The sequence below is a fragment of the Pieris brassicae genome, chromosome 6 (assembly GCF_905147105.1).
Source record: "Pieris brassicae chromosome 6, ilPieBrab1.1, whole genome shotgun sequence".
NCBI classification, from domain to species: Eukaryota; Metazoa; Arthropoda; class Insecta; order Lepidoptera; family Pieridae; genus Pieris; species Pieris brassicae.
The window spans coordinates 17,729,611-17,752,390 of record NC_059670.1 but is presented as its reverse complement, the minus strand read 5'-3'; the positions used below and the strand labels follow the sequence as shown (position 1 = coordinate 17,752,390).

Sequence of the window (22,780 nt, the reverse complement as noted above, 5' to 3'; positions counted from 1 at the left end):
AATTAACACAAAAACTATTTATAATAAACCAGACCGTCAAATACACGACACTCACCATTCGTTCATTTCCTTTATTAACATATTGGTGGTATTTCTCTTAATGAGGTTTAAGTTTCTATTTAGTTTTAGTTTAAATTTGCGTTTTTATTTTTGTTTTTTGGCTATATGTTTGTGATGCTTTGCTTGTTATAGGACTATTATAGCTTTCTTGTTTATTTGAAATAAAATATTATATACACTTGAACATCATACACACGAATCAATCTGAGGTCGTGATAGTACACGAGTACTGATAGAGAAATCAAGAGAACTATATCTAAAAAAAACACTTTTTGAACGGATTAAAGCTATATATTTTTATTAAAACTTATAGTTATTTACATAATTCTACATTTTAATTTTTTTCCGACGTTTCGCGTACTTTTCAGTGTGCGTGGTCACGGTGACTGAAGACGAAAGGTGACCTTTCCACCTTGTAAATAACTATAAGTTTTAATAATAATACATAGCTTTAATCCGTTCAAAAAGTGTTTTTCTTAATGTGTAAAAGCTATTTTAACAAAAGACAATACTGTGAACTATATCTATCTAACGTGTGGCTAGTAATTGATAAATAGAGCTGGCAATCAGTCGCCAAGTGGTCCAAAGTGTGATAAATTAATCTTTATATAATAAACATTAATAGATATATAATAATAAAAACTAATTAATTAATAATAATGTTTATTTTGATAACATAAGTATTCTTATTCCGTAGCAACATGAAAAATAACTCGAAAGAAGAAAGTCTATAAAACCGTATTCCATTCAACGCCTCATAAATTTGTTTAGCAAATTCTTTGGACAAACATTTAGATCGATGTTTAAAGTAGGCATTAAGTTAATTGAAATAATCGTTCTGAAAATGTTTACTAAATTTGTATGTTTTTAAAAATAATATCGTTATAATATGTTTTTATATAATCGCAAAGGATACTAAGTAAATAGCAAAACCTACTAGGATATAAGTCGGTCTGCAGTCTACCTGCAGCTGAGTTTTATCATCGGACGTCGAGACAGAATATATATAATTCCACCCCTGTTACCGCCCATTGTTCTATAACTGAGGGTTTAATAAGACACTGTTCGCCGCGTTATGTGGAACCAGCTGCCTATTGAAGTATTTCAAACCAAATCAACTTTAAGAAAGAGCAAATGAATTCATACAACAGCTTGCAAGCTTTCTGGCTGTAAGTGTTCATGGATGGAAGTTAACATCAGGGGAGCCTTCTGCCCGTTTGTTCCCTGTTTATTACTTTCAATATCCTAAGGTGACAACATTTATTGTATATTTCTTCATTAAAAGGTAAGAGTTTCTACTATTTATTAGAAAAACAAAAATACCTTGTTATAAATTTATTATATTTTACAATTATATTATATTCACAATTTACTAATTATATCAATAATTTACAAAACAAAGCTGTAGGCAGTGAAAGGTTATACAAGCCTTTTTATTCAGTCGTATTTTAATAATCGCAGAGTCAGAAATATATTTGAATACACATTATACCCGCTTATAAAAACTAACTTAAAATCAATAATGTTGCAGCACTTTAAGCGATAACTTACTTATTAGGTATTATAAGTAAAATATTATTCTCACAAAAAAAATAAAGATATCAAGCTTAGGAATATATGTATAAATCTTATTTCAGAACGTAAGCTTCATCAAGAAGCAAGACTTGGGGAAAGATTCAGAGCCGAAACTTAGCTCTAAGTATATATAACTCCTGTGAGTCAAAAACGTATTTGATTTGTCATACAGGAGTTACCACGCTAAGCCTCGACTATGAATTCGCTCTTGAAGGATCGGTCTTAAAAGTACCTAAAGTTACCGCGTCCGTATAAAAACAAATACAAGTGTCGCTTAGCTTATAATTCAAATAAATAAAAGCACAAGATTATAGCTTAAAAGCATGTGCAAAATGGCACCAGACTAAAAATAGGAGAAAATCTTAGATTTGCTACAAGTTACTAAGGCTCTATGGAATTTCTAATACATTAGCAATAAAATGTCCAGAAAAATGTCCAAAAAGCAGAGATTTACTAAATAAATAGCAAAATCTGTTGAAATAAAAACGTGATTCGCCATAGAATGCGAATTCACGTAATTTTTGATTAGGGTCTTAAGTACAACTATCTAATAACTTAAATTAAAAAAGAGTCTATAAAATAGATCGTTCGAAGTCGAAAAATTATTCGAAATGGTGACGTGAATGACGATAATTGTAGAAGAATCCAATCTGCGAGAAGCTCAGAAAATTAGTAAGGACCAATGGGGAGATTCAGGACTTAGTGTGAACTGTCTTCCGTATCTCAAAATAAAATATGGTTTTTTGACATACGGGACTTATCGCTAAGTCTTTGAATCTTACCATAGCTGGTGTACAAGACACGCTGTTCGGTCGAAAAGTCCATACACAAAAAACTTACAGCATCAACGTCCCAAAAAGTAAACACAAAAGTTATTGGGTACAAAATCTTAATGAAAACACCCCACACTATCTACAATTTCCTAATTTTATAGGAACGTTCAGTATAGGAAATGAGTAGAGTAAGACAAGCTAAGCTTAAATATCAATAACACACCATTGCCCTGACATTGAATAATCTACGTAATAAAAGGAAATGTTTTCATTAATTTACGTTTAAACTTAATTGATAGAGTTAGACTGAATTCTACTTGAATAACATATTCAAGTACAATTCAGTTCTGATTCGTTACAGCCTTTCCATCGAAATTTGAAAATAGAATTTGAAAGCATTCCCTTTCCAACACTATATACAACGCCTATATACATCACTCGCAACACAGTGCGTACTATGATACTTTCGGAAAAGTTTCGAGTCCATGCTTAGCTTAACCCGAGCCTCCAGATCCATTCGTGTAAGTGTTTTGTCCCGCCCTAAACACGTTCTGCACTGTCTGGGCGGCGCCCTGTAACGTATAAAAGTTTTGTAAGTAACTGATGTGTTTTTGCATATTTAATAAAAATATATGATTTTAATAGAAGTAAGAATTAATATAGGGTTACTTTAATGAGATTTGTTAATACCAATTATAATTGTTATAATGATTAGTAGTTCTGATCCTGAAAAAAAATACACACAATACGCGAAGATTAAAAAAAATTTTTGTAGCGTTATCCTATTATCGTATGTTTGAATCGCTGAAAAAGGTTTCGGATGAGAGTTTAAATATATAGCTTATAGCACATCCTAGCTTTATTACTATAAAAATTAAATGAATAACCAGACATATAAAATAACTGAACTGCATGATGTAACGTAAATTAAACCGTAATTAAAAGTTAAATCAGCCCATTGTTTCTATATGTTTTGTTGCCATAGCTTAAATTTATATTTCTCTTTTACAAGTATTATTTACGTTTTATTTAATTGCTATAGTCGCTAGTCCACCCTATCAATTTTAATCTATATCGTTCAAATTGACAGACTGCTCGAACATAAAAATTATTGATAGTTTTTTTTTTTTTTTTGAGCTTTTATAAGAATAACCGAGCTTCTTACAGATTTAGCCGGTATAGCTTTCTGATGGTAACTCAATATTCACGATTCAACTTTGACATAGTTCTCTGGAATTTTTCACACTTTGTGAAAATAGTTACCTGAATTGCCGCTCCTAAGAACTGTGAAAATGCCCTGGTAACGTTGATGGCTGCGGAAACTAACTGACCTCTGCCAGGAGGCTGTTCCACGGCACTAGGAGGCTCCAAAGGTATCTACCAGTGAATGATGTGTTAATTACATTAGCACATACAAATCACAAAAGCAACGAGCTTTGATATTTGTTTCAAATTTTCAAAAAAAACGCGTAAAACAGGACTTGTTTTAAATTGAATTTGAAATTCGAATTATTTTAGAAAACTATATAAAGCATAATTTCAACCCTTTATAAAGAGGTTCTGCGTTCTATTTTTTTTTCTAATGTGTCAAAAAATGTTTGAAATTTGAAACACATAGCAGTGATGGATTTGTGCAATGAAATAAATGAAATGAAAAGTGCATGCAAGGTTAGTACACATCCATGGCACACTATGTACATAACAACATGAAACATTAATATATTTTACACAAAATAATGAGACATTAATGTATTATACAATTTTGTCAAAGATAAACACAATAGATTAAAATATAAAAAATGTTAATAGTTTTTCATATTTACAACAATTTCCATGAAACTCGAATCTTAACACCACAATTAATTTCTACGATCGAGTATAATATTGGAGATAAGATTTGTTATTTTAGCTCCAGTGAATTCAGCATAAGCATTAAAATATTACAGAGAAAAACAGAATTAGACAGTTAGAAATTAATTGTACTATAATTTTACTCACCAGTCTTAAAAAAATGCACTGATTCTGAATTACTGTACTTAACATCATATTTAAAAACACTCGAAAACATAATGTCCAACGAAAATATAATCTCAATTTGTAAAATTATATTTATATTGTATAGAATAATTTATAAGTAGTAACATACATTTAATTATTTAATGAATTATAATAGGTGTAGGTGAAATATCCGTGCAAAGAATGTTAGTCACAAGATTAAAAGATCAAACTTAAATTAATAAATACATGTTTAATCATATTTTTTTTAAAACTAAGCGTAATGTTTGTTTACAACTATGCTACATATAACACTCTGTGTATTATTCAAATGTAAAACATAAAATACTGTAATTAATAACACAAAATCCGCAGTGATGTGAGTTTATTATCTTAAGTTATCAATCATAAGCTCCACATAAAACTTCTATTTACAAATAATTACAAATGTACATGTTCAAACTAAATTCTTAATTATAATTTAATAAGTCCTACTTCTGTGTTCCAACACCTTAACCCCAATTACATAAATTAAGTAAAAATGACGGAGAACCCACTCTGTTTGCGGGCCTTTCATCTGCATTACCAACGAAAGGCCCTGAGCCGAACCAGTTCACTCTAGAACTGGTTACTGACGCTGATGGCGCTGGTTGATTTCTTGTTGACGCTGGCCTGGGACCTTGTGATCCTGGAGCAGTATCTCTCCACTGCTGCCACAGCCAACTTAAGCCATCCAATATAGGCCTTCGTGGCGCAGGAGGGGGCGGAGGGGGAGTTGTCGTCCGCCTAGCCTTCGGCGTCACGACCACTTGATTGAGTAATGCCTACGATGTTATATTAGTTCTAGATAATACCTAAATGATGTGTTACATATTTAGTAGAAATAAGTTATCTTCCAGCTTAGAAAAGTAAAAGTTTAAATGAGTGATGACAGACAAGCGTAGGTAAGTTACTCGCATGAATGCGAAGTGAATTGTGATTGTTAATAGTCGTCCTCTAATTAAGAAGAAAGAGAAAAGTTAGAACTAACAGCAAGGCGAATTTGTTCGTCCAAAGAACTTGCCGTGGTTGGACCGAAACCTTGCTCCTTCAGTAGAGCCGCAAGCAAGGCATCGTTGCTATTCCCATACTCTGTGCTTAGTGACATAGATGGTTTTGTCGATTCTGACATCATTCCTGCTGGTTGCGTTTTTTGTATCAATTTTTTCAATGCTTCATCCGACGAATGTCCTATAATTGTATACAGTTAATTATATATATTTTAAACTAAAGCTCCAGAGTTATTAAAACCATTTAAAAGTAGGCTAGTTTTACCTGTAATAGCCAGTTTACTTCTCACGGTTGTGGTCTCTTGAGCATCTTGTAGTTTTATTAATGTTTGCAATAGTTTCGCATCGTCGTGTTCATTTTTTAAATCGTCTTTAACAGCTATTTGAATGCCATAAGGTACCGTTGATGATGGAGTTCTCTGGGTAGCTTGGGTGGGTGCAGGTTTCTGTGTTAGAGGATCAAAGGGTTCATTCAGGGGTGATGGTGAAGCAAGCAAATTTGATAAAAGGTTTAAATCATCGTTTATGCCTTGTGGAAGTTGAGCACTCACGGTTGTTGTAGGTAAAGTTGGTATATTGAATTTTGAAGGATCTTGACCAGTTGCTTTTAAAAGTGCTTGTAATAATTTTGTATCTTGTTCGAATTGTTTGATGTCATCTTCAATAGATGGAATATTTTGTCGAGGTGTTGTTGTCGCTCGTGTCGTTGTAGTTGTTGGTCTTGGTGTTGTTGTCGCTCGTGTCGCTGTAGTAGTTGGTCTTGGTGTTGTAGTCATTACCTTTGTTGTTCCTACGTTTTTGCCAACTTGAATTTCATTTAAACTTCGTTCAACAGCTAATGCAATTACACGATTGGCCAGGGATGTTTCTGGATCCTCATTATTAGGTTTCGTACTAAGCACAGATTTCTGAAAAACGTACGTAAAATTATAATTTAATTGAACCATTTAAATTGAACATTTCTGAAATTAGGACATACCAAATTTTTTAAAAAGAGAAGGTCCTCTTCGTCTGAATATGTGGAGCTACTAGGAATTTCAGTGGTCACAGTGGGGCGATTGGCTGTAGTAGATTGTGTTCTCATATTAACAGGTCGAAATGTTGTTGATATTCCAATATCTTCTGTAGTTGGCTGTAAAGTGGATACAGTAATAAATTGGGACCTAACAGTGGTAGTTGGGGTTATTTGCGTTGTTGTGTATACTGGTCTAACGTTGAATGATGTGGTTGATTTTGACTCCATCGATGTTTTTAATGGATTAGAAGCTATTCTTACATTAGATGTCAAACCAGATATTACGGGCATATCACCACGATTTTTATTTCCAGTGACTTGAAGCAATGCTTGTAATAGTTTAGTGTCTTCTTGCAGTCTTTTAACATCGTCATTTATTATTGATGATGTTGTTGTTTCTGTCGTAGTAGACTGGGTTATTGGTACAGTACTTGGTGGTAGATTTGATGTTGTTTGAAGTGTTGTAGTCCGGACGCTTGGTTTTGATGTAGTTATAACTGCTTTAATGTCATCTAGTGAAGGTAAGTTCAGAGAGGCGGGGTCTCTGCCAGTAGCTTGGAGTAAAGCTTTTAATAATTTAGTATCTTCTTCAAACTGTCGGATGTCATCCTCAATAGAACGAACAGTCGTTGTCATTGTTTTTGTTTTTGTAATGAGATTATTATTGCTATTTCCACTTTGACTAGTTGCCATCAAAAGCGCTTGCAATAACTTAGCATTCTCTTGTTGTTGATTTTGTGCTGTATTGAAATCGGATATTTTTTTTGGATTACGATCGTTAAATAGTGACGGAGGACTTGTTTGTGTTTGAAACACGGTATTTGTAGCGCTACCTACAGGTACTGATGTTGCTGTTGGTACTCGATAAGTAGTTGATGCAGTAGTAGTAAATTCAACGCCGTCATTATTTATTTGCAATTCGGGTAGAGAAGTTGTGGTAGCAATCGTAGTTTGTTCTGGTGTAAAAGTTGTACGATCGTTGTTTAAATCTGTTATTTTAAAGTTCTGTGCTTCAGTGGTTAGTTCTGATTCATTCATAAAAATAGGAGTAGGTGGTTCATCGTTTACTTTTTCCGAGTTGGAAACAGGTGTTGTAATAAATGGATCTATTGTGGAAGTTGCAACAGTATTACTTTCTGTATTCATTTGTATTTGTGGAGTTTGTGTATTAACTTCAGTTGTGCCAGATATTGTCACTGTTTGAGTATTAATAGCTGTTGTTACTTGCGTAGTTTTAGGAGTAGCCAATTTTAATACGTTAGTTTCTTGGGTAGAGGGCACGGTGACATCCTCAATAGGGATAAATTTAAAAACAGTGTTTCCAGTTCCATCATTGGGCTTTTCAGTTCGTATTTGTTTCGTCTGTAATGTTAATGACAAATATGAATATTTTTTAGAAGTATTTTAAATTAATTATATAGATCATTTTATAAAATTCAGTTCGAGATGTATGTACATTAGAATAATCATGTCACTTAAATGTGTTACATTCACTTCCATCACCACTTACCTTCTACAAAAACCAATATTAGAGTATTTATAGTAATGTTAAAAACTCCATTAACATGCAATGATCTTAAACGGTTTAAACGATAAAATCTTTTACATATCTATATTTAGTCTAAAATGAGCAAAGCTATGTAATGATGTGGACGTAATTTATGATTATACCTCCGGATCAATATCCAGTGTTAATATTCTTGGTTCAGGAGTTGAACTTGTCATTGAAGATATGACCATTTCCTCTTTAGTCGCCAAAGATATACTATTAAGCAGAATCTCATCAACAGAAGGTAGCATTGTAGTTGTGCGCAAACTTAAAACATGCGAGGCAGTGCTTTTTTCAGCAGGTGGCAGTGTGGAGGTAGTTGTTATACCCAATGAACTGCTATCTTTTATATTAAGTGCCGATGAAGGTATCTGCAATTATGAAATAATATGTTATGCCTCGCTATGTTATTTATAAGCGTTTAGTATCCCAATATCATGCAAAGCCTACGAACTTTCGAAACCTTCACCAATACACCCTTTAAATTAAGTTGTCTATGTAGTGTACTTGAATGAGGAAAATAAGCACCGAAGCAGAGCACATAAGCTAAACAACATAAAATCAATACCATTACTTGCAGGTTATTTACAGTGTCGGTGGTTAAACTGATTTCCTTTTCGTTATTTGGTATGTCTGTGGATATCACAGTATTAGTGGAAACTCGGATTGGGTTAGACTGTGGTCTGACAATGGCTGGAATATTATGGATAGGGCTGTATGGATTTTTTAGACTCCATGGACTAATTGGTAGTACGTCAATTTTTTGCATGATTTGTGGTACTCGAGTTCCGTTCGGAAACTTGCGTATTATTGTGTTATTTGGTAGTACGCCGTAAATGATGTATGGACTTGCTTCTGTTAATGCTTCCAGTGGGTTATCGTTAGGGTCTTTACGTACCACTGTATTGTTAGGAAGTATTCCAAAAATGACAAAATCTTTTTTTGGAATTGACGGTCGAGTGGCCACATTTAGCATATTGCTGTTTGTTATAAAATCTGCTGATTTGCTCTCATTTATTACCGAAGCTGTAGTGGTTTGAATACCTGATGTCGATGTGTCTTCTACGTTTATCATAATAGTTCTATCAACAACAATTCTGGGCTCTGCTATTCCAGTTACAGTTTCAAAATTACTTGTTGTTGTAGACGCAAGTTCAAACTTCTCATTTTCTATTTCCTTAGAATTAGATGTTGTTACAATATCTTCAGACTCTGTAGTGGTAGGTACTGAATTGGCAGTAGTAAAAGCATCAGCAATTTCGCTAACAGTTTTTGTAGATGATTCATCATTTGTAAAAATAATACCATCTATGTTTTGAGTTGTAAGAACAAAGTCATCACCATTGAGATTATTATCAAGGGACAAAGTTGAAGTAAAAGGTACGATCGATGTGGAACTAGAGTTACTTTCAATAAAGTTCAGAGTGGTTCGTTCAGTAAAGTCAGGTTCAGTGGTTGTAAAGTTCATTGTATTCATTATTTCGGTCAGACGATTAGGGAATGAAATTTTGGGTTTATTTCTAATGCCAAGAGGTGGATTAGAAATTTCGTCAGAATGCATACGTAATAGATCCTCAATCATTTTTAAAACTCGGGCTTTTTTAGATAATACCCATAATTGTAGTTGTGATACTTGACTTGGATTTTCTAATACTTCACTATCATCTAATTGGTTAGAAGATAACAGTTTTGCTAAAGAGGGTGATTGAAGTTGGGTATTTGATGTCTCTGTGGTAATATCTCTTAAAGGATCTAGGATGGATGGGGTAACTAATTCCTTGTTAGTAGAGGTTTCGTCTAAATTCTCTATATTATCTACCGTTACTCTCGCGGTGGTCGACTCGGTATCTTTAAGTGTATTGATTAAAACGTTACTTTTAAAATTTAGGTCACTATCTAAATTTTGTACATTTTCTAACAAATCAAAGCTATTTACAGGTGTAGTGCCTTCAATATCTACTTCAGTTTGTGAATTTAGAAGCGTTTCTGTATTTACAATTATTTCTGCGGGGCTAACATTTTGGAGGATTTTATTGTAAGTATTTGAACTCTCATTTATGTCAATATTTGCAGTATCATTAATATCCTCCAAACTGTAAGGAGTAGTCATGTAAGAAGTGCTATCATCTTCTACCTTTGAGATATTATTAATAACGCTGGGAGTCAAAGTGTTCAACAAATTAGTCATACCTACTGATAATCTAGATTTACTTTCATCATCCATACTATCGATAATACTTCTAATATTATTTGATAACATGCTTGTTAGTCCAGTAGATACAATTCCATTATTAGATAGTAAAAGATCTGATATACTGTTATATACCATTGTTGATTTGTCAGTCGACGTCAAACGAGTAGTGGGCATAGCAGTTGGAGAGTTTTTACTTGTTGATTCAGTTTCGGAGTATAAAACCTTAATTGCGAATGGTTTTCTCGCAGATATAGGAGTTGTAGGAATTGGAATAGGAACAGTTTTGGGTGAGGTAAAAAAACTTGTTTTCTCATCTTCTGCTTTTAGTGACGGTGTAACATTGTCCCCAACCAGCAAACTGTTAAACACAACTGGTTCAGTGGTTTGTACAAACTTAGCATTTGTGTTTAAATTATCCGTTGATGTTACCGATTCCTGACTTGCAAAGCCTGTGACAGTATTTACATTAACATTACTACTCACGCCATCAAGTGAATGCATTATATTGATTTCGTTGATATTTTTTGGTAATGTTTCAGCTGTTGTTGAAATTCGAGGCTTGGGCGTAGACGTGAGTATTTCAGCCAAAGCATCGAATATAGACACTGTTACTGATGGTGAATGTTGTGATACTTCAACGTTTAATACTTGTAAGGGTTTCGCCAAGCTCTCGGAAAGCCTCAAATTAGCTGAAGACAATGGCCGATGGGTTTTTGTGATGGCTATAGCATTCATATCAGGCCCTAATTGTATTTCTTCACCCTCTACCTGAAATGAAATGAGTTCTCACCCATGAATATAGAAAAATAGAAAAAAGAATAAATAGTATTGTATTTATAAAGGTACAGAACGTGCCAAGAAAGTCAGAAATTTAGAAATTACGTGCAAAGACCAAAGCCTCTTTATTTATAAATGAGGAAAATTGATTTCTGCCATTCAATATTAAAACAATACAAAGTTAAAATGAACAATATTTAATGTCGACAAAAATGTTAGTGGAATGATATTATTTTACATGATATTTATATTAATTTGTTTACCGCATTGAAATGACATGTTTTAATCTGTAATTTGAATGCGGATTATATTAAACTCAAAGATACTCAAAAAGACTTGACAAATGGTATTAAATGCAATTTAAACCGTCTCTTTGAAATACCTTATATGCTAATAAACATTAAGAAGTAAACTAAATGCTAAAGTGAAGATGATGCGATGATTTTTCTAAATATTTTCATTAACCAGCTCTATGGATGATTCGTGAGTATATGTTGGTGAGGTGAAGTTCATTCTTGACATTATTTCCGTTGTGTTATTGGAATAGTCATTCCCGAACAATATTGGATCTTCGACGAACTGTGGGTACTCGTCAGTCACGAAGAATTTCTCCCATGCCTTTAGCAATAAGAAACTTCTCGTTACAATATTTTAACTCCAAGTATTATTATGTTAGTGTATGGAAATCTATATGAGAACGATTAGAAACGATCACACGAACCAGTAGAATAAAGTTATTTATGTTATTTTTGAAGTACTGTATGTAATACTGAATTAAGTCAAAAGTGATCATTGCTAAATCATAACATATAATACTATTAGTACGTTAAAAAATATATTTTCATAAAGGGGATTTGGTCAATGAAGTCAGTATTTATATATTGTAAGGTTAACGTAATGCGCTGTACATAATGTTGAAGTACTAATAACTATTATGTTATATTTGTAAATATATAGTGAATGTGTTACTTACAGTTGTTGATGGTGTTACAGTAGGAACTGTGGGTTTGTAAAAAGGCCTATCTAAATAAGAACCTCTATATTTTGAACTAAATTTATGTTTTGGTTTTTCAGGTTCTTGTAAAATCTGAAATTGTTGCGTTAATTATGTTGAAGTTTTTGTGTAGTGATTGTTTAAATGATTGACTCGGTATAAACACGTTTAAATACTTACGCTATTTGCAGGACTTTCTGTTGTCTTGGAAAAGGTGTCCCCGTATTTCCGAACATTCCGGTCTCTACTTTTGAAAATCACGGAAGGAGTATTCGTTCCTTGATCTTTAGCTTTTTCTTGTTTCCGTGCGTATTTCCTGGTTTTAATATTTCTTATTGCTGGTGTTGCGGAAGTGATGACTTTTTCTCTTTGCATATTTTCTTTGTAGTTGGCGTGATATTTTGGTGTCGTTACGTCCGTGTTAATAATTAATTTATTTTCACTTTCTTCAGCTTTATTAACAATCTCATTTTCTGTACTATTTTCTTGCGATTCTTTACTGTTCAGTACGGGTGCAGTATTTTCTATAGTAGGCTTCAGTTTATCAGACAAACTTGGGCCATTGAGATAAGTAAAAATTAAAGGCACGTCTGCAGAGTTTCCAACTTTTTTATCTGCTATCGGAGTTTCGGTGTTTTTTTCTAGATAGCTAGTTTCTGTCAAATACAATTTTGTGTTATTTCTTAATCGGGAATAATATCTTGTATTTGGTAATGTTCTTCTCCCTTTAACATTACTTCCGGATTGTACACGATCGTGTTTACGATTTTCATTTAATGGTATTACAGTGATATTCTTGTTTACGGGATCGTTTTTACGAGAAAAAAGTGAGGAACGTATGACCTGCTTTTTTGGCATCGTGTCCAGTCGCTTTGTTTTCAAAGTATTGTCTGTTCTTGATGGCTCCGTTGAAGATTTAATTCTTTTGCTAAATTTATATGGATTTTCAAGGCTAGGTCTTGTTACATTATTTATGTTTTCAGTTGTCGATTTAGTTGCATTTGGTTTTTTACTTCTGGATAAGTAAGTACCACGAGGACGAAAAGGAATAGATCTAGGTTTCGTTGACTCAGCGGTTGTAGTCGTGGTCGTTAAACCTAGTGATAAAGCTTCTTGTTCGTCAGCTTTTTTACTTTGTTCTTCAATTCGCAACTTTTTACGAAGCTGAAATATACAATGTGATTATTAATATATACATTAACATTAATCTATATAGCTAAACCAATATGAAATTGGATCAACGACAATTCAAAGTACAGATTTTATATTTAGCTTAATAACTATTCCATAATATGAATTATCTAATGTTAAGTTTAGTTAAAACTGTTTAGTTTACCCGAGAGTTTTTGTCAGTGCCAGGATCCGTAGTGTTGGTTTGAATAGATAGTGCGTGAGTTTTGGAATCGTTATGTGTTGCTTTCACTGACAAACTCTCGTCTATTGAAGAGTTTGCTTGTGTCTGAAAATTTAAAGTGACATATTGTATTATTAACGCTGTATAGGTATACTGTCAACGAGCTGTGATTGTTTTTATGTAATAATAATATGAAATTTTAAGAGGCTACACATTCCTTAATACTAACCGCATTTTTAGCTTGTATAAGAGCTTTAAAACTCTCCGGGTAGTTATCATCCTCGCTTATCTCGTCCGACATTTTTGAATTACTTTTAACCTCAGAAGATTTCAAATAACCGTTACTTCTTGTGATTGGTCGTCTTACGACTTTCGAGGATTTAAGTGTACTTGATGTTAATACTGCTTCCGTGCTTGTTTGAAATGTGTTCTCAGTCGCTTTAGAAGTTGTTGAATTGGTTTCGCTGAATTCGGGTTGATTAGTTATGTCATTCCTTTGACTGGATTTTTCTACCTCATTTAAAGTTGTTATTCCCACTCCAGTTATATTTGTATCTGTTTCCAATGTTCTTGATTTGTACCTTAATTTCCTTGAATTTCTTCCATCGCTTATTCTCGTTACTGTTGTTTGTTTAGCTGCTGCAATGAAGGTATTTGTAGTACCTGCTACTTCTAAATCAAGAGCTCTCGAATTCGTCCTTGTATTAATTCGTCCTCGAGGTCTGATTTGTTTAGAATCTTCGACAGTGCTGACGGTAGAACTTCTTCTTCTGAATTGATTAGATGGTGCAGTTGCCGCAGTAGGAAGAATTTCATTTGTCTTTGTTATATCTGACTTAATTTCAACACTTCTAGGTGACAACGTCACTGCAATTCTATTGGATGAACTTTCTGGTTGATCATTAAAGGGAGTAGTAGTAGGAGTAAATTTTCTTCCACTTCCACGGGATCGTCCTCGAATAATACTCTCTTTACTTAAGATACTCTCTGTCGTTACATCTCTCCCAATTGTTCTCGATCGAGATCGGATACTTGATCTTCTGGATTCGAATGGGTCATTTTGTCCAGATTCCACTTGTATTTCAACTTTAGGTAAAATATTATCTTTTTCTAGTGTCGTACCTCTGTTTCTTGACCTTACAGTGCTTGATTCTTGTGTTTCTTCTCTTCTTCTTATGCTTCGTGATCTATACGTCGGTATGTTCTCTTCGGTTTTATTCAAACTATTTGCACTTCTGTCAGTACTCGTTCTTCTGTTTGTTCGAGATATGCCATCACCCTGAAACGAGATTATAATGGAATTATTATTGATTATTAATTCAATATAAAATCAATCTCTTATAAGCTAGCTCATAAACCGTCCTAATTTTTAATTGTGTTACAATTTAACGTTCTTAAGGCTTTATGTTTATTTGTTATGTATCATATAATGCGTCACTTAGGTGTATTAGTAAAACAATGTGCATTCCAAGTTAAACAATAGTCAGGAATTGATGCGGACACCGGAACGGTAGCAAATTTATCTTGCCCAGTGTTATAATATTGTGCATAATAACTGTAATACGTTATATAATTACATATTATTCAGCGCATTTTCAAAGCGAAGTGATCTCCTAACTTTATCGTAAATTATTTTTTAACATCATTAATAATTATAAATTCTATTCTTTAGTATATTTACTTGACTCAAAGAATAATTAAAAAGAGAAAAGATTGACGTTCCCAGTAAACGTATACATATGAATTAGCGTAGTATAAAACTAGGTTAAAAGTAATCGGTCGATAATGACTATTTTGCAACAGTCAGTTAAATGAGTGTCTATCCGTAAAATAAGGTTGATATGTTCAAACTGCGAATAATAGTAACTAGAGCGTAAATATAAGTACTACGATAATTAACAAGAATCAAACGTTATTACATGCAGTCATCAGCTATCAGATATTATTAGGAACTAAAGTTGCGCGCAGCACTTCTGTAAGATTTCTGAATCATATTTTACGTAAATGTAAATGTACGTGTAAAGAAAATTATCAAAAAAATGCTCCAAGTCTGAATATTTGTGAGTAATATAAATTACTAAACTTTGGCCTTAAAAACTTGTGTACTAAAATAAACACATGTACGCGTATAAGTATATATTTTCAAACCAACACTTAACAGACTTCAACGAAATGAACAGTGTAGACCCTTCAGCATGCGACTCTCATAAGGTCGTAGGCTTGAACCCCTGCTTTGCACCAATGGAATTTCTATGTACGCATTTAAGACTCGCTTGTACGGTGAAGGAAAACATCGTGAGAAAACCAACTTAGACCCTAGTCGACGGCGTGTGGTCAGCAGGTTAATACTCATTCAATAAAGCAAATGATCAAGAAATAGATACGGAAATCTGAAGCAGAGACCTAAAAGGCTGTAGCTTCACTTGTTTTTACATTTCAACGGAACTCATAAAAGGCTAGAATTTTCGCCGATGTATTACTTACAACGCTAATACTCTTTTGTCTCTCGCCTGCAAACACTGCATTTAATAAGCCTCGGGCCAAATATCAGCCGGATAACTTAACCACGAACCTTCGATGGCTCGAACTAGGGTGTACATGCCATCAAAAAAAGTTTTGGGTTGATTATCAGTTAAAAAAATTCTACGCGATAATAAGGTCCCACATGATATAATAATCGGCTAAATAACCGGCTATATATACTATAACAAATACTATACTATTAAAATTACACTGTTATGCCTAAAGTTCTCATTTATCTTCCGTAGAATTTTGTTTCATCTGAAATGAGAATGTTAAAATTCTATAGTGTAGTAATTAAACTGATTATTTTTATTCTTAACGGGGTAAGGAAAACATAACCACGAAATCCTTTGATGATAATTCTGTACTACTAAGTTGACCTTCATCTAACCTTTGCATATCACAAAAGCCCTGACACACAGTCTCCTATTAAAGGTAATGTATTCAGTATCAGTGTCAACTGAAATATAAGATTGTGTTCAAGTATGCGTTAAATTGAACATTTTCAATAGTTTAACATTGTTATTGAATTATATATATTCATGGACAAATATTTTATTTTAAGCTTCAAATTTCCAAATGATATAGAATATTTTTTTTTAAATGATTAGTGTAGTGATAGTAGTGTGGAGTCAGTTTTCGCACTTACACGCAAATTTGTTCCCGTGTGCGTTAGAGAAGTATACTGACGCATAACTTGTTCATAAGTCATAAAAAAACATCAAATTATGGTCACCCTATCCGCCAGTCCTTGTTCGCCTTTCACCCTATGACAGATAAAGACTTTTGCCTTTTATGAATGTATATTTATCACTGTTTGAGCCTGGGAACATTTTTATCGAAAATATATTATAATAAGAATGTTGTGTACTTGACCCGTAAAACGGTCGGTTTTTAAAAAATATGTCGTTATTTTAATGATATATTAATATAGTGTTGGTTTAGTGCCTCGTGGCTCTCGTGTTTTTCTTTCGATTTGGAATACCCTCCTCGTTAATCATCCAGCTTATCTACTAATAAGAAAACTGTATTCAATATAAGTATAAGAGCTAAGAAAGGCCGAATCTGACCAGTAACTTAACGTTTCATTGAAATAATTAAGGTTAAATGTTACACTTGCTTATTACCTGTTTTTTCTTGGACTGTGTTGTAAGAACGTAATAATATAAGATATAAGAACGTAGAATAAATAAAATCGTAGGCGCAGTTCTATGGATAGTTCAGAGGCAGCGGAGTTTCTACTTTCTCATTAATAATAAAGGATCGAAAAAAGGGAATTTAGTTAATTTAATTTAGAACTTCTTTTCGATATAAAAAAAAATAAATAAATCAGTGGGACTACAACTTTTTTAGGTCTGGGCCTCAGATTTCTGTATCTATTTCATGATCATTTTTGAATCGAATAGGCAAGGAGGTGTTCAGCCTTCTGTGCCTGACACACGCCGTCGACTTTTTGGGTCTAAGGCAAGCCGGTTTCCTCACGATGTTTTCCTTCACCGTCGAAGCTAATGTTAAATGCGTACATAGAAAGAAAATCCATTGGTGCACAGCCGGGGGATCGAACCTACGACCTCAGGGATGAGAGTTGTACGCTGAAGCCACTAGGCCAACACTACTCTTTCGATATAGTTTGGGAATAAAATAAATACTAGATTTATATGGAACTCGGGTAAAGAGTTTCAGGGCCAGTAACTGTTACTGTTATTGGTATAATGTTAACTGTTGTTTACTTTCATTTAACGTAATGTTATTGTCACAACTTTTCGAACTGAAATATATTTTTTTAATCTTATATCTTTTTGATCAGTTCGTGACTTGCACCAGAACCTCGCGAGGGGCATCACTTACATCACACTGGCTAGACGATACCCTTCTAACTGGTTCGAATGTTACATAGCAATTTAGCCTTACACTTCTTAACCGCAAATTTAAATTTCGTTTTTTTTTTTCGACAGAACTGTGCCACAGATCATAACTTAGTATAGAAAAACGAATAGACCCTATTGACCAATTATTAACAATTGCAATGATCCAATTACGATGTAAGCCCGTGACAATTAAAAGATACATCATCTCGATTTGAAAGTAATTTTTGTGCAGCGTCGTGATCTGTTATTATCTCAAGGTATATGCAATATCGTTTTTATATGTCAGTAAAGGTAGATAGTATCATTGCTCTACATCGTGACTGTAGCACATATGCTCATGTGGAAATCAATCTTATACAAAACATGCTAATCAATGATTGTGAATAAAACATATTTTTATCATTTGAATTGAGCAACGGTCTGATGAATATTTTTCCTATTTGCGAAGGCAATTTTTCTTGCTCCAGGAAACAAAGTCGTAATGCATTATTCGGCCGATTGTAATGTTTTCTCAATGTGACATCTTCTTTTCTATCTATATTTTTTTCCTGAAAGAAAAAATCATTTTGCTTTTACTACTTCGTTCTCTAGGCGAAAGCGATTTGAGGATTAGACCTAATATGTAATTCTTTTATTATATATTTAGACTGTTCAACAAGTTTCCCTCTTAAAGATCAATGATCTGTAAAGAATTTTAATATAGAAGTTCATATTGAAGGAATCGCCAGAGCGAAAGTGGTCTCGTATCACTTTCATGCGAGCGCAAACCGGCTGACTTTCAATAATGTTAAAACTGTATTGGTTTACGTATGTTGTAAGTGGTTGCATTGTCATCTAAGTAGAAGGAGTCATACATAAGAACTCAGACTCTTAAACATAACAAGGATAACTAATTTTTTTAAGAGATTTCGTATTCTAATTCTCTATAATTAGTCATGAGAAAAATGAAAGGGCTTTCCATATAAGTTTAAATCCAATTGTAAAAAAAATATTAAGATTTTTTTTAGATCCTGTAATGTTTTTTTTAATAATTGGGCTGTTATTACCATGTGAATAAATGGGTATTATTTTATGTTCTGTTGGTTGGTTAGATTACTTTTATTGCCTTTGCTTTGCTTTGAACCACTTTGAATAATAATTTTCTTATTAAAGTCCAGACATCGAAAGTAAAATAAGCAGGATATGCGTCCTTGATATACATGTACAGACACTAGTTAATTATAAGCAATTAGTGATTGTGCAAGTTATAATTGCTTATATGACAAATGACTTTATATATGTCATGAGAACAATTAGTATTTATTTGTTAATGTCAACGTACATATGTACTTCAATAAAAATAAAGCAGATTGGAATTGGGATTTTTATTGTCTTTTGTTAACATAGCTTACACAATTAAAGAAAATACTCTTTTACCTAAATTATGTAAAATAATTAGTTTATAATAATACACAGCTTCAATCCGGTAAAAAAGTGTTTTCTTTAATTGTGATTTTTTAATTCGAAACCATTTAAGGTTGAAAATTTCACTTTTTACTTTCTATATCATTGTATTTTCGATATCGTTGTAATTTTTCTGTAACTTTTTAAACATAATCACTACCTATGTACATATAAAATAAGCTTAAAACAAAGGACAATTAGGAGGATGTTTCTAACTGAGCAGTGTTTGCATAGTAGTGAAGCGTGCGATATTCTACCAGCATTGCACAAATAGAGTATTCGTTAAGTATCTAAATGGCTGCGTGACCGACGCTCCAAACAACATGGTGGTGTCAAAGATTTGTCCCTAAACAGTAACACTATCAAGTGTTTATAACGAAGTGGGTTACAATTTCAACAAGTTCAACACTGGCCAGAGACTTTTATTAATGTTCATTATACTATTTTAAAAATCGTTCTAAAATCAAATAGTAACAGTAAAGTAAAAAGAACATCAATTTTAAAACATTTACATAATCTTAAAATGATATTAAGTAAGAGCGTGACTTATTTACCATTTACGAAAAGCAAATACACAGATCTTATCTAGAGAAGATTGTCACGGATTTCCGTAACGGCTTTATTAAGAAAACATCCTTTTTTTGTGAAGAGAAATCTCTGATTGTACTTGCTCGTACGGTAAAGAAACAGATGTGGCTCACGAATTTTCTTACAAATAATTGCTTCTGAGAAATGAAATAACTTAAGAAATCTGAAGCCATATAGACAGTCGTTATGTTTCATAGACGTATTCGCTCTTTTCGATCCTTACTTATTTTATTAAGTAATCCCTTTTATTTTCTTTAAAAAATGTACTATCAGTGATAAATAATATTGATGTTTTTATATAAACACTTTACATAAACTCAAAAATTTTGGACTGTTCCAGAAGGATTTAATTATGAAAAATCTTTATCTATCTTATATTTGTCTATATATACACTTTTTAAAGTATTTGTAAGAGCCAAGGATGTACATTTTGCTCAATCAGGCTTTCTTAATTTTAACGACCCGAAAGTATAGCCAGACGTAGGCACTCTCTTCGACTGTACATTGCATTTATTCGTAATCTAGCAATTATCATTTCGTTATTTCGCTTATATTCTATGCGAAAGGTAAATATAGAGTAAAACTAAAATCCTCTATTATTTAAAGGACCCCAATGACACAGGAACCGTACATTATATGTATACATGTATAATATTGTAATATTAGACATTGTTTCTTAGTTATGATATGACCACACACACTTATGACCCAATGTTAAAATTTGCATTACCAAGAAAAATAATAAGAAATTTAAAAAAATCTCTGGCATTTTTTTCAATTAAAAATCTCAAAGAAAAGAGGATGATAACAATTATTTAATTGCTGTTGTATGTTTGTGTGATACATATTTAGTATAATTGTATTTTCTCTCTGATGTTTTCTAATATTTCGTTTGATTTATGCGTTATTAATAACACAAACACGAAATCGTACTCATTATAATTTAGATTGACCTAAACTTAGATGTCTAGACCGTTACATAAGTCACCGCAAAATCGTATATTGAAAAGTTAAAAGGAAAATATGATAATGAAATCGCAGAAATATTTGCATATAAAATAGTTATTTACGAAACTTTCATATAGCGTAAATTATTGTAACTAATCAAGTGGTATTGAGTCGAAAAAAAATAAAGGCATTCGAACTAGTTACAAACAATAGTGGAAAATTTATCGCTGGGTTCATAATTTGTATGAAGATTATACAGTATTTTAAGCGTTGAATTAGGCCAATTACAAAGTATTGCAATAATTATAGACACCAATCATATCGAGTGTACATCTTTGATTCCAAGTTACTTGCTATACTTGCAGCCCGTGTGCGATTGTAACGAAAAAATGGACCAAATGGTGGTTCATTTACTTGTTGACTGCAACTTACGAAAGATCCAGGTGTGATTTGGTGTTCATTCCTGGCATGAGGGTATCCCGGTATGGGCTATCCGATATTTTCCACGACTGTAAAAATTATGTGACCGAATTGTCAAATATGTCAGTAAGTTGACGCACAAGAGGCAGCCAGCAGGCTCCTACTCGCCCATAAATATCATGTTAGTTTGGTATCTTAGCAGTACTAGATTTTTTATTATAGAGCAATGGATACAGTAACTTAAATAAATCGTTTTTATTCACTACGCATGAAAAAAGAACACAAATAAAAATTTAAGCAATCTTTTATTTAGAATTTAACTGAATGCGATTTGATAGAAAGAATCCAATCTCTCTTAATTAGAGTCTTTGTAGTCTAAATGGTATGTAGGTTTCGGGCAAATAAATTGTAAAGACACATTATTATTCAACCCACACTTATTGGTGAGCTGAAATGTAATATCATTAATTATGCTCATTTAAAACCGTATTTGATAATCATTAAAATAAAAATGCAATTATGCAACGTAAGTTTTGATTAAAGATTAATACATTAAAAAAATGTTATTTTAAATTATGTTATTTGTTTTTGTTAAATGTTACGAAGTGTGAATAAAAATTAATTATAAATTGCTCTATTGTATAAAAAAGTCGTAATATAAAGTTAATATGAGAAAATACCTTATACGTGATAAGTATGAATAATTATGAATATTTAAGGCCTGTGTTGTATAACAAATAATGTCTTGAACATAATGAAATTGGTTTAATCTTTATTCGGTTGAGAGAGATGCTATAGATTTAAATTCCGTTCTATATTAAAGACAAAATAAAAGAAGATTTTCCTAAGGTATGTTACTTTTTTTAAATTTAATATAAATATTAAGAATTTCGAGCTTGGCGGACTGTGGGGCTGGGTCTACACTCAAATGACTCTGCTATTCAGAGGGGTAGCGAGACCCACTAAAAACACAGAGTGTCCATGGAGTTTCTTGCCGGTTCTTCTCCATGAGACCCACTTTTTGGAACCGTGCAACTAGACGTTTCATAAGAGCCTGCAAAGGCCTATTTGAAATAAAAACTTTTGATTTTGATTTTGACACCTCAGCCCTTCACACGACTTTAAGATGGGCGGAGTTTGCCAGGCATTCTACCCAGGGGAAGATATGTTACCTTTATTAAGTTAACTTGAGTCTAACTGTATTATAAAATTTATTTATAATAAAGAATCTACACGTAACCTATATTCATGTAAGTCAAGTGTCGATCCAAAATTAACAACTACCTTGACATTTACATAAGAAGCTGCGTTCAGTGATGTCATATTGTTTAATACCCATAATGTCAAAATTAATGGCTGATGCATGTCAAATGTCATCTGCCAATTAATATAAGTGGAGCCTCTGTATATGAATTGTTAAAATGTCATACAAAATAAAAAGATAATGAGAACGATCATTATAATATCCAGGTAATTTATATAGCCTAATTATGGCCAAGTGGCTTGAGTGTGCGACTCACATCCCTAAGGTCATGGGTTCGACCCCCAGCTGTCCACCAATGCACTTTGTCTATTTATGCATTTAACATTTGCTCGAACGGTGTAAGAAAATATCGTGAGAATCCCGGCTTGCCTTAGACCCAAAAGGTCGCCTT

General features: G+C 32.9%; 1 protein-coding gene across 4 annotated transcripts in view; it reads right to left on the bottom strand.

Annotated features, from left to right (window-relative positions):
- Nucleotides 1-2,072: 2,072 nt before the first annotated feature.
- Nucleotides 2,073-22,780, bottom strand: part of LOC123710859 (mucin-17-like) — a 58,693-nt gene continuing 37,985 nt past the window's right edge. The window contains exons 4-16 of one of the 4 annotated variants that reach the window (XM_045663118.1): nt 13,565-14,614; nt 13,318-13,440; nt 12,162-13,145; nt 11,961-12,074; nt 8,585-10,978; nt 8,139-8,387; nt 6,432-7,829; nt 6,004-6,360; nt 5,718-5,898; nt 5,434-5,633; nt 4,961-5,227; nt 3,672-3,785; nt 2,073-2,980 (exon numbers count right to left, since the gene is read on the bottom strand). In XM_045663118.1, the coding sequence (XP_045519074.1) occupies nt 2,903-2,980; nt 3,672-3,785; nt 4,961-5,227; nt 5,434-5,633; nt 5,718-5,898; nt 6,004-6,360; nt 6,432-7,829; nt 8,139-8,387; nt 8,585-10,978; nt 11,961-12,074; nt 12,162-13,145; nt 13,318-13,440; nt 13,565-14,614 (7,509 nt within the window). In that variant the 3' untranslated portion in view covers nt 2,073-2,902. Of the gene's footprint in view, nt 2,981-3,671; nt 3,786-4,960; nt 5,228-5,433; nt 5,634-5,717; nt 6,361-6,431; nt 7,830-8,138; nt 8,388-8,584; nt 10,979-11,960; nt 12,075-12,161; nt 13,146-13,317; nt 13,441-13,564; nt 14,615-22,780 lie in introns of all 4 variants that reach the window. The other 3 variants (XM_045663117.1, XM_045663120.1, XM_045663119.1) reach the window with 3 other exon arrangements.